This window comes from Pagrus major, chromosome 16, assembly GCF_040436345.1.
Source record: "Pagrus major chromosome 16, Pma_NU_1.0".
NCBI lineage: Eukaryota > Metazoa > Chordata > Actinopteri > Spariformes > Sparidae > Pagrus > Pagrus major.
Genome location: NC_133230.1, coordinates 14,133,770 through 14,146,347, shown reverse-complemented (window position 1 = coordinate 14,146,347; position 12,578 = coordinate 14,133,770). Strand labels below are relative to the sequence as shown.

Here is a 12,578-nt window from a genome sequence, read left to right as displayed (position 1 = left end):
CTTTAAACTGGTAAATCGTACATCAAAGGGCAGCCGAGAGAGGGGAAATAATTAAACTGGAAACACAAAGCAGATTACGGTGGATTGAACGAGCACACGAGCAGTCGGTTTGACAATAAACTGACTGCTAGAGAAAGTTATACACAGGTGAATTACACGGCAAACACAAGCAGTGCAACGTCCAGCAATAATAAATCCAATTTCCCGTCTAAACACGGCTCAGGTTGTAAATGTTAACACTCCCATTGCAAATATGCAAAGATTTCCACCTTGATGACAAACAGATGAAACAGCTGGCACTCACACGACGGAGACTAAACAAATTTATGTTTTTACATTTAGGTAATAATTTCCTGCTGGAAAAGAGGAAGAATAACAGCACGCCACCGAAGCCTCGGCTGAGCAGCGAGTCCCACACACCCGAGACGATGTCGCTATTAAATAAAACGACGGAGGAGCTTTTTGCTGAGGAGGAATCATATCTTGCTGAAGCGTTCCAAATGGTCTTGGATCATTCAGTCTGGCCTCTTAGTTTTCATCATGTTCAATCGAGGCCAAAACACACACTCCATTTGTCATCATCCCTCTTCGGAAGTGTGTTTTTGGAACAGGATGTTTTGCTCATCACAGTTTCGTAATTTATGCTTAATGGATATGAATGTGTGTTTCCTCCCTTTCTGTCTGCGTGTTGACTCACTGTCTTGTCTTTAGAGGGACCACCATTATCATCTTTCTCTTAATGGATATGGATGCGTGTCTGTATGTAGGGCAAGTGACCGCGCGCACGCATTTGTCTTCGTCTCACCGTCTTGTACTCCTTCCACGTTCTCTGGAAGTCCACACTGCCGTCCTCTCGCCGCTGGATGACCGTCCATCCACCGCCGGCTGTTTCCATGTTGCAATACACCTACACAATTGAAAAAGGAGGGTGGGAAAACACATGTATGAAGGTAATGGATCACTAATAGCACCCATAGGTATTTGGTCAGGATTCAGAAGATGTAATTCAACTGGAAACTAAGCTTCCAACATTCAGCGGGACTCTCAGCGGCATTAACAAACAATGAAGGGTCAATCATTTGGTTTCAGACACTCCTTTTCCCAGCTTTCATGATGAATCATCTTTGGGAATGCGACGTATCTGTGTCCTCCTCAAACTCAATCAGCGTCCCCTTATCCCTCACCAGCTCCCCAGAGATGTTCCTCATCAGACGGCCTCAATCCGGCAGGATCAAAGTGGAGGTCCTGGGTGTAATGTGGCCCTTAACCTTGGACCTCAGCGTGTGTAAGCTGATAATGCAAGGCTGGTTGCTCTATCTGCAGTGTTGCTCTTTGTTTTGAGGAGGAGACCCCTGGGTGGAGTGGAGAAGGTCTCGCACCTCAGCCGGCCCACACAGCTGAACACACATGAACACAGCCTGGGTATAATTAAGGAAGTACCCTTGACAGAATCATTTTCCCTCTACACCAGCTCATCATTCATGCTGGACATGCACAAATGCACACACGTACAAACGCTGCTGACTTTTAAAGTTGATATGATATAAAAGTGTCTTTTTGGCAATAAAATCAGTACAGCACAGTGTGTTTTTTTTGTACCAACTGACGATCTCATTAGTTGTATTTTTATTCTGCGTGCGCTGGCTCCAAAAATAGTCTAACAAGCATAGTTGACCAGCTATGGGGTTTGGTTGCATTGTCCCGTTTCTGACTTGAGATAAACCTAAGCTACTTCCTGATTCCATGTTGGTCAACGTCACAATTGAAATTGTGGGGAAACCCGAGGAGTGCTGAGGGAAAGATCCCAGGTCCCATGAATGTTAGACGGCTAACACTAGCTAAACCTTCCTTCTTTGAGCTTCCGATGACTCAAATGACCGAATTTTCAATTTTATGTTGTGACATGATGTGGTCTGGTTAGGTTAAGGCACAAAAAACACTCGGTTGGGGTTAGGAAAACATCATGTTTTGCTTTGGTTGCCACAAACACGGCTGAAAATTGTTCTGGGGTCTCTTAAAAAGTATACAGTGGTTTCACACTTACAAATACTGATATTACAAAAATATCCAGGCTACCTAGCTTCCACTCAGAAAACGAGACCTTGTTAGCTACACTAAGCTTAGCTGCTCACTTCCTGAGAGGAATATAAACTTATCTTAACATTTAGTCCTCCTAAACGCTGAATGTTAGTAATCAGAGGTTTGATTTCACAAAATCCTCTTTTGAAGAATGGAAAAAGCCGCAAATGCTACTGATATAGTTTCCTTCAGATCTTTGCTATTAGCCCAGCAGCACCAAGGTTGAGTTTGAGAGACAGTAATCAACACCCATTAACCTTCTGCTAATCTCCAAACTTTTTTAAATCATCACTCCCATTAATCAGGATCATGTAAGCATAGCGTTTCAGGTTGAGAACACACACACATTTATGCACACACTCACAATTGTCACCATCCTCAGCGTCTTGTTTCACGTCCAGTTTCACACTTCACCCCCTCACAAAGCTGCCAAGAGTATTTTCAGCTCTTAATATTCCTGCAGCAGCTAGCACCCATCATTCACACTCATCAGTCCAGCGGTGGCTCGGGGTCTTTTTTCGCTCACTCAAAGAAAACGCACCAAAGCCTGTAAACCCACTATGATATAAGAGCGGCCTAGAAGTGATGCAATGGCAGCTATTTTCACATTACAGTGAAGTGCTGGCTGTAAGAGTTTGCGGCTTCATACCTTTTTGGTCTCCTGAGGGTTGATCTGGATGGTGTAGACTCCGTTCTTATGGATGCCGGCCTGGTAGAGGTCGGCGCAGTCGCGGAACTTCTTCTCTTCATCCATGACCTTTGTGCTATTGGGCACAACTGTGGGAATGGAAGAAATAATGGAAACTTGTGTGACAATATTTCAGAATAACAATCTTTGAAGACAAATCAAACACAGGCAAAGCTACTTGCAGCTCTGGAGCATATTACAAGTTGTGATCTTCATTTCTTAGAATCCAGAAGCTCTATAGATAGACAGATATCTGCAACTGAATGAAGAGTCTGTTCAAGAAGGTATCAGGAGCTTTTCTGTTTGTAGTCCCTTCGGCTATCATGACGACAATTTAGCTTTTTATTAGATTTTTTAAATGAGTCATCTCTAAACCCATTGGCCTTGTTCCAAGTTGCTAATTTCACTTTCAACAATAGCAGAAAAGAGAAAGTCTGGTGCTGGATATCAATCCATGTGCTATCTACACCGGCTACTAGCCCCCAAGAAATTTGCCATCGCCCCCAGAGGCTAAATTCGGATCAGATGATAGCTGATCTGTAGCTCTTACGTAAAAGGAATAGTTTGGTATTTTGGGAAGTATGCTTTTTCACTGTCTTGCTAAGAGTAAGATAAGAAGATAAATACAGCTCTCATGTGTATAAGTTAAGTTTAAAACTGGGGCAAGGAGGTTATTAACTTAGCTTAGCTTAGCAGAAAGACTGGAAGTAGGGTGAAACAGCTAGTTTGGCTGCCTCCAGAGTCCAAAAAATATGACTTCCAGCACACGTTTTATCTAATTTGTTTTACTTGTACACAAAGAGAAATTTCAGAAGCGACAAGTTGTGGTTTTACTAAATGTTCCTTTCTTTTTTTCCTTTCTTTTTTTATGCTAAGCTAAGTTAATAACCTCCCGCCTCAAGCTTAAGTTCATTAGCGCACTGTGATGAGAGTGGTTTCAACCTCTTCTTGTACAAAAATGTCAAACTATGACGATGCCAGTGAAAATTCATGTAGTGTGTAGTGTCTGTGTTGCTATCTGCACCAGTCTTTTTGATATTTGAGGCACCAAAGTCCAAAAAAGAAAGTTTTAAACGGCCCACACCACATTTTGTTGCCACATATCCCAGCTGTCTGTCAGAAACATGAGAGGCACAAATCTGGACTTGGACTAACAGGATGCCAAAACTCAGGTGTTGGTGCTACAATATTTTGTGATGAATGAAGGGACCAAATAAACACCTGATACACCAGACACAGACACAACAGCGCTGTTAAAAAAGAAAAGAAAAGTTCATGCTGTTAAGAATTGTTACCCTTTAAACAACCTCTTGTGTCAGACAAGTATGGAAATCATCAGTTCTATAATGTTTTACGAAATCAGAAATTTCAAACAAACCCTGAACAGGTCACTTTATCATATTTCGGGTCTGTGCATCTCAGAGGAGGAAATATAAAAGGGGTCTGAGGCAGAAGCTGATTGGTGAGGTCTCACTGTGAGTATCTTGTAACGGCCAGATAAAATCTGAGGGCGACTAACTTATTAGCAAGAGAAAAGTAGTTCATCGCCTGGATGATCTCCAAACTCCGAGAGAAGGCCCTTAGACTTTTGACAGACCAGCTGCATCCATTTCCATCTGTAGATAATTATGGCGGCACTATTTTGAAACCAAGCAAGGGGCTAAGGACAAAATACTACAAGCTATAAATTTCAAGTTCCTGTTATAACAAGTGGTTTATATTTACCTTCCGAGCCCTTGTTATATTGATGGAAATTCCTTCCGTTTTTCCTTTTTTTCCCTCTCCCCACTTTCTTCCTCCCTTTTCTCCTCCCATACGAGGGGGTTCATCTCAGTTTTCACACCATTGTTTTTTATTGTTGAGTCAAAGAAGAAGTCAGGGAAAAGTGAAATGTGTCAGCGATCTTTAGCCTTCGCTTTGATCCCACCCCTAACTTCCCCGGTGGAAGCAGTCTGCTTATTTGGGTGTACTATCTGAGCATTTTGACAAAGTATTGAGTGTCAGCGACAAGAATCTCCTGCTGCGACAGGTTGACAGAGCGGGCCCTCGCACTCCAGACTCTAATACAACAAAGAGCCGCCCTGTCAGGCGGTAATTTACCCCAAGCCGGCAGACAGCGGGGCACATTGTAGAGGCCAGGGAGATCATTGTCAGAGGGGAACTTTCTGGTATTCGATCTGTAACCGTGCGGACGATTATTTCACAATCGCCCTCGAGATCTCCCTCGGTGGAAGAAGAGTGGCTGCCGCGGGACTCGATGCTACAGTTTAGGAGCGGCTCCCCTTGAACAGCTTGCTGCCCAGCTCTACAAATATTATTTATGTCCTAATATTTATTTACAGAAAAATATTTTGTGGTTCAGTGGGGACTCATATTCAGTAGGGGGTTCATGTGAAAAGATCAGCAGGGCTTGGGTGTTTGCATAAATCAGTACCCTTGCCAAATGAGCCCAAATAGTCGAACTAAAGAGAGTGAATAATGGCGCTAAATGGACTGCCACAGACATCACAGCTCCCATGTGAATATAATCAGTCTTTAAATGCCACTCAGAGTTTAAGTGATTCCATACTAAATCCAATGAATTTCTCTGGTGTATTCATATACGGAGGATGCAAAGCGCTATAAAATAATAGCAGTTCATTCCCACAGTACATTTTACAACAATGATGTGTAGGCTGCTTAACATCTGAGGAGGATTATGGCTGCTGTGTGAACATTTCTGGGTAATGTGTCCCAAGACTGAGATACAAACTATGTCCTAACTCCTTTTTCTTTAACATACGGCTGGGTAAAGATCAGACTTTTTGAACTATACATTTTGTAGGAATCACATGAATTGTTTATTATGGTTTTTAACAACTTATCAAGGAACATATAAGGGAAATATAGCTGTAGAACGTTTTTTTAATTGGTTTCCATACAGTAACTGCTCCTTGTAATTCACACATTACACTTTTATTGTAGTATTTCAGCAACTCAGTGCACTTAATTAAGTCCACCTTAAATCAAAATGTGTTTTTCTTCTTGTGGATAATGTATGTGAAGAGCTGTTTTCACATTTATTGGTGAAATTTTCTCTGCGCTCACTAGAAAATCTGATTTTAAGAGGCGGGCCTACGAGCATGATTTGTGACATCACAAATAGTTTGGCAGCCAATCCTGGTCCAATGTTTAGCAGACACACACTGAGAACGGACTTCACAGTGAAGTGGGAGACATCCTGTGAAAAATATCTGCATATATTCTGGAAGTTTTAGGAAGAAAAAGAATAGATGTTTAAGTTGACTTTACCATAAAAAAGTTAGGAAACCCAATAGTATTGTTTAGTAGATAATTAGTATGTATAATTACTACATTTTGTGCAAAAACAGTCCGTCACACATTAGAAAACTCTGTTGTATACCTTCATATTGTGTGGAGGGGATCTTTAATGTGTTTAAATTGACTAAACTGAGGCAGCTGAGGAAAATCCTGTGTTTTGTACACTATAAATCTGACTGAGGAAACCTTTTACCTCAAAACTACCGAGTAAAGTAGACCAATCACTTGAAGTTGTTAAGTAGCTTGTACAACTTAAATTTAAGAGTCTACTTTACTTGGTCATTATGAGGTAATCCATTTCCTGACTTGTTTAAACCAAAAGTCAACTTTTCAAAATTTACACTGTAAACGCAAGCAAACATCCCATCGTCCTTCCAGTAAAAACAACAAAACATTTCCTGGGTCTGATAAAAACGAAAGTCACCAGTCACTGTTAGTGAGCAAATACGCTTCTTTTAAACATAACTGACGAAGCAGACTAGAAAACATAGAGTATTCATGTAGTGTAGGAGATTTTCACTCTTGCAATCCCACTGTATACTATCTATACACAGAGCTGTAGCCACGCTGGCTAAATGCAATAAATTAACTCACCAACTCTGACTGCGATCTACTGCCTTAATAAATGGCTTTAAAACATATTGCTCCATTTAAGACTTGTGTGCAAAAGCTGCATATAATGAAATAGTCCTGTTCCCTCAGCGAAAATAAATGCGAATGGTACCCATTACTTTTAAGGAAGGTCGCTGAGGTGACTCACAATAACTGCACACTTAACAAGGTCTTTGCAACAATAGGTGTCAACTCATTCTGCTGGTCAGTGAAGCATAAAAATAATCATGTGCAGCACTTAAAACTTTTGGTCTGGATTGTGAAGGGACGTCTAATGAAGTGGTTTACCACACTGTCGTGTCGGGGTGTTATAACACGCAAATGGCTTTTTTTAAAAAGCTTTCCATGGAACGTTGAAATAATTTCACTCTGAGTAAGCAGCTGTAAAAGTGAAGAATATCGTTCATTTTGTGGGATGATAGAACATTGTAAAATTTAATCATATTTGGCAGCGAGCTTTTTTTTGGATTGTTCCAAATCTTGGGTCAATTACTGCTAATAACAGCGCAAGGCTCATTGCACCCTAATGAGGTTTGGGTAATGATTACAACCTAAACAAGAGCTCCACTGTTGCATCTGGCCACATCAAAAAATCAACTCAACTAGTGCACTGCAAAGGTTGAAAACTCACTGAAACTTTAATTGTAGGAAAAGCAGTACTTGGACAAATGGAAAAAATGCACATTAAAGGATAAGCTCACCTAAAAGATGAAAATTCAGTCATTATATACTCATGATGGAAAGTTGGGTGAAGTCCGCTAAACATTTCTGGAGCTTGGAAGCAAATCATTGTTGCAGCATTCACTTGAGCAGTTGAAGCAGCTGGGGAATTGTTTTAAACATTAAAGAAAACAACCGGAAATATCATAAAATGGATCTATACATCTCGTCCGGTGAAATCCAGAAGTCTCCAGAAGTCCGGCGATCCAATATTGACTTGAAGAGACATTATTTAAACCCTTGATGAGCTTGTAAGCTAACACTTTTAGCTCAGCAGCTGGTGAAGACTTCGGCTTTGAAAAGGATGTAAATAATGTTTTCAAATCAATTTGGGATTTCGGGCTTCTGGAAACTTGGATTACACTGGACGAACTGTATGGGGACATTTTATGTTTGTTTTACTGTTTTAAAACAAGCCCCAGTCTACTTCAGTTGTTTTGGAGGATGCTGTTAAGCTGTGAAGCTTCAAAAATGATTCGTGGACTATGAACAGTCACCGGACTTTCCATCAGCATGGGGGTGAGTAGACAATGACTAAATATTCCTTGTTGGGTGAACTTTTCCTTTAATGGAGCTTTAGTGATAAATCTCCCCTTTCTGAGTATTTTCATCTTCCCAAAGTGGATTTGAGTCCGGGAAAGGCTCAGCTTCCAAAACAACGCCTAATGCAGGCAGACGCCACTCCATGGCATGACATGCTAACCCTTTCCTCAAATAAAAACACTAATCCATTTCCCAAACAAACAGAAGCCCTCCCCTCAACATAGCAAAAAAGAGGCTCTGCTGCTTCTGTGGAAAACAGGGGCAGTGTGTCAGACGATCGGTGAGATCTACCTTCTCCTTCACCTCCTCTGGACAGGGCTTCCCCCAGGAGCTATTACAGTTTGACTTATTCGGGCTGGGGTGAAGAAAGGGGGAGACCTCTGACCTGCACGCCCGCGTCAACCTTCAACACTGCCATGGAAGAGGAAAGGACCAACCACAGAGCAGCAGCGGCCACGTTTCATTTCTATCGCCTCTCATTAAGGCAGCCACCAATCACAGACGGGGGGGATGGGCTGCGATACCCTGCTCTACTGACCCCACAGTCACAAAACAGGCATAAGATACAGATAATTTAGTCAGACTTGGTAGATTATGAAGCAAGTCGCATCAGGACAAACTCAGATCTCAACAAGAAGAATTCAGAGATGATACATAAAGACCAGACAGGCCTACATGGTCTTAAAAGACCTCTGGTAATTAAATGTAACACACACAAATCCAGACTAAACAGTCCGAGAGCAAGCAGAGCCCGGCGTGACCTTTTGCTGCACGGAACATTAAAATCAGCATGATAAATACAAAGCATGTGTTAATCATGTGCAGTAGTTATCCACTCATGATTCCTACATCCCTTCATACCCCTGTTGTTTCTTGTCAGGTGGGAAACTTCTGGGAAGCTCTATGAGGGTCATGGGGCGTCTCCGCAGGAAATCCACAACCAATCCCCTGACACAGACGTTGCTCTCAAATCTCCTGTGACCAATGGGATTTAAGGCCGATGTTAGGATCAAGTGGGTTTGGTTGTTCAAATGGCTGAGAAAGGGGTAAATGAGTTCACTAAGTTGGACCGAACAGGAGAGGTTGCATTGCTGTCGGGTCAAACGCAGGGCCAAAAGGGAAATCCCTGGTCTCGTATTAACCGGGGGGAGAAGCTCTGAGGAATAAAGTAAGCCTATTACTTCATAGCCAGAGTCATGTTTGACATCTCAACGAAGCCGTGTGCACAGACTTTATAAAGTTAAAGCGTGAAAAGTGATTGTTGGGGGGAAAAAAAGAGCACCATGCTGCTTTATGAGAGGCACCAAAGCTCTTTAACAGGAGCACACCGGGTTACAATAAGAACCATGTTTCTCTCTTCATGCTGCTCTCAATGATGCAGAATTTAATAGCCTGTGCATCCCTGTGTCTCTCGGTATGGGGCAAGGTTTATACAAGTGGTGTCATCATAATTTCATGAGGATTGTGAACTCAAAAAAGCTGCAGCTGTAACATCTGACCAGAGGAAGTAAGTAATCCAAAACAAGTTGAGTGTAGCGCCTCGCTGTTTAAGCGTCACGCAGCCAATCCACAAACTTTTGTTCTGCACATTGTGGTTTGGCACGGGTCAGCAGGCATTTTCTTGGGTGAGGGTCAACGCTGTTTGGGATGGACAATATTTGGAGCAAGGAATAACCAACCAAAGGATGACTGACTGACGTGTTTTCCTCCCCTGAAACATAACATAAACTTTTCCTCGCCTGGTTGGACCAAGCCAGCACACGGAGGATGTTCTTGATTTTGCTTCATGGTTTCTAAGTGAATCAGGAATAAATGTTTACAGCCATGCTACAGCTCTGTGAGGCTGACCTCAGCTCACAATGACGATGCCAACATGCTAGAAAACAGTGTTGTTTAGAAAATGTTTACCTTCTTCACCACCTTTGGAAATGGGGTTAGCAGGCTTAGCATTTCCTGATAAACACCTGCACAAAGTACAGCTGGAGCTGAAGGGATTTGAGATTAAAAATTTGATTTGATAATGGCACTAAGTGAAATGGGATCAAAAAAGTTCACTCTTAGGGCGACATCAATATTTTTACCAAACGGCAACCTCCAGGGCTAAAATAATAAAGCTGACGCAGAAGTGCCAAAAACTGCAGTTCCCCAAATGGCCACTTGAGGCTCCAAAAGTGAGTCAATCCCCAAACACCCCTATATTAACACGCCAAACTGTACAGCAGAAATAAACACATTCACAGCTCGGTAAAAAAAAAAATGGCTTTGGGTCTCTACAATTGTTTTTATCCCGTTCGAATTGTGCCATTAATTAGCCTACACATATATTTGTCAATTTAAAGATAATTTTCAATGCAAGACAATCAATGTTGTCAAAGTATAAGATTGTGAAAGTACGTAATTAGAAAGACTACACACCCAACTGTTGTGTCAGCTACGTCGTCTCATTTACACTCAAAGAAAACCTTGTAGAGCCAGTCCCGTTTATTAGCTAGCTGACAAAACAAACTCTCCTTTCCCATAACTGCATCTGTCAATACGCACGGTCTTCTTACTTTTTTTTATATCCAACTCACTCGTTGCCTCAACTCCACCCAGGCTCCATTTCCTTGTCACCACAATGAGTTTCAAAATGGATTTTGTGAAACCCATGGGTGACATCACGGAGAGTAGTATTATGTTTTTTTTATGGTCTATGAGTCTATGTCTCAATCTAATAGTTGCGGAGACATTTCACTCAAAACCACAAATGTCAACCCCATGGTGATGCTGAAAGAAAAGTCAGGGGGTCATCAGCGTCAGGAAGCTCCATCCGATGGGGACCAGGAATTTCTGTGCAGAATTACTTCACAGTCCATTTGACAGATGTCAGATCAACAGACGCACTGACTCTGGAGCCATATTACTAGCATAGCCAAACATACAACAGCTATAACGGCATTGTACCTACACCTAAAGACTTGCAGTTGGTAAATCACAGTCTATGTCCTTATTGTCTGTGATTTCTTGGCACTTCGTTCAACTTTCAAACACAGCCTTGCTTGTAGTTGTCATCATCTAAATCATTCCTGGTATCTCACTGATTGGTCCAACAATATATTGTCAAAGCTATCAGACTTAGTTATACATTTGCTTCAACTCCTAATAGGTTGTGACTTTCTTCTTCTCCATCATCAGCACCATACACATGCCAGAGGGTGCGCTCTTATGTGATAGCTATTGTGTAAATCTTTGATTTGCTGAAACAGTTCCAAGCCTCTCAGGATGTAAGATGTAATTCCAGTGTGCTTACCTCCATCTTTGGAGCAGAGGTTGAGCAGGTTATGGACGGTGTCCATCATCTCCTGCTGCTGTCTCTGCAGGGCCGTGCTGTTTCCCGTGGCCCGGCTCAGCTGGGCTTCGAGTTCTCTGATAACCCCGCTCTGACTCCCCACCAGGGTCTGGAGACTCCCCTTCTCCTGCTTCAGCGTCTCCAGCTCTTCACGGTGTCGCACCTCCATTTCTAACATCTTCTGCTCCAGGAGGCTGAGGAACAGGAGAAAAGGTCAGGAAGAGTTTGTTATGGAGGATGGAGAAGTTGTTAATGATCGTCATTCCTTCAGGGCATCCAAAACTGCTGGACTGCGTTTTGTTTTCACAGATTAAATGGATTGAATATTGTTTTCCAATTTTTGTTATGATGTTGACCAACGAGTGAGCCTACTGCTTATGTAATGTGTAACTTTTTCACTGAATAAGGGCTAGCAGAATAAATCTAAATTAATAAATTCCTCCACTTTCTGACATTTTTACATCCTGCTGTTGGACACTGACGGACACGGCGAGTAATCACAACGTGTTCCCTTCACTTCAAAACTATTTCTCTGTGAGCAATATGGGAACACAAACACGAAAAGCTCCCGTGAGACCGAAATAAAAATAATGATGTCTGTAGGTCTGGTTGCTATGTGTTCCCCGAACAACATATGCTTCATCATGCTCATTGCAAACTCATCTGAGGTAAATGACTAAGCCCTTTCAGTATAAACATTACCGCCGTATAATCTAATGCCTGGAAGATGATATAAGCTGACATCGAATTTATTAGCTAATCATGTTTCCCTCCAGATTCGATAAAAGACGTCAAAATTGCTGAAGCTTGTGGAGATTGCCCTCAGAAATCCATCTCCGTAAGCCTCCACAATAACTTGAAAGTCTGAATCACCGGAGACCACGCTTTAAAACGGTGTTATTTTTTTCTCAAAGTGATTGCATGGAGTCCCAATGGATGCTGCAATAAGAGATGTGAACCGAACCCATTTAAAAACTACATCATCAAGACAATCCCAGAGGACCAATCACCGATTCGGAGACATGAAAATGTATCCAAAAGCCACATTTTAATCGCCTGATTTTGCAACAAACGCTCAGTGGTCCAGCGTGGAAAGCGTATAGCCCCGTGGATTTGAGACTGATTTACTGAGCATCCCAGAAAATACGAGCTTCCTTTTATGCTCTTGTGTACACAACTGGCTCTGGAAAAATGGTCAGTGAGAGCTGGTAGCAAGCTTTTGATTTTGTTTACACAATCCCGCAGAGAACGGCAGGACTTAGAGTGAAAACCGTTTCTGCACGGACA

General features: G+C 42.0%; 1 protein-coding gene across 1 annotated transcript in view; it reads right to left on the bottom strand.

Moving 5' to 3' along the window:
• angpt1 (angiopoietin 1) overlaps window positions 1-12,578 on the bottom strand; it is a 62,109-nt gene that overhangs the window by 23,251 nt on the left and 26,280 nt on the right. Inside the window, exons 4-6 of the mRNA XM_073482737.1 lie at window positions 11,253-11,485; window positions 2,729-2,856; window positions 806-907 (exon numbers count right to left, since the gene is read on the bottom strand). Coding sequence (XP_073338838.1) covers window positions 806-907; window positions 2,729-2,856; window positions 11,253-11,485 — 463 coding nt within the window. The remainder of the gene's footprint in view (window positions 1-805; window positions 908-2,728; window positions 2,857-11,252; window positions 11,486-12,578) is intronic.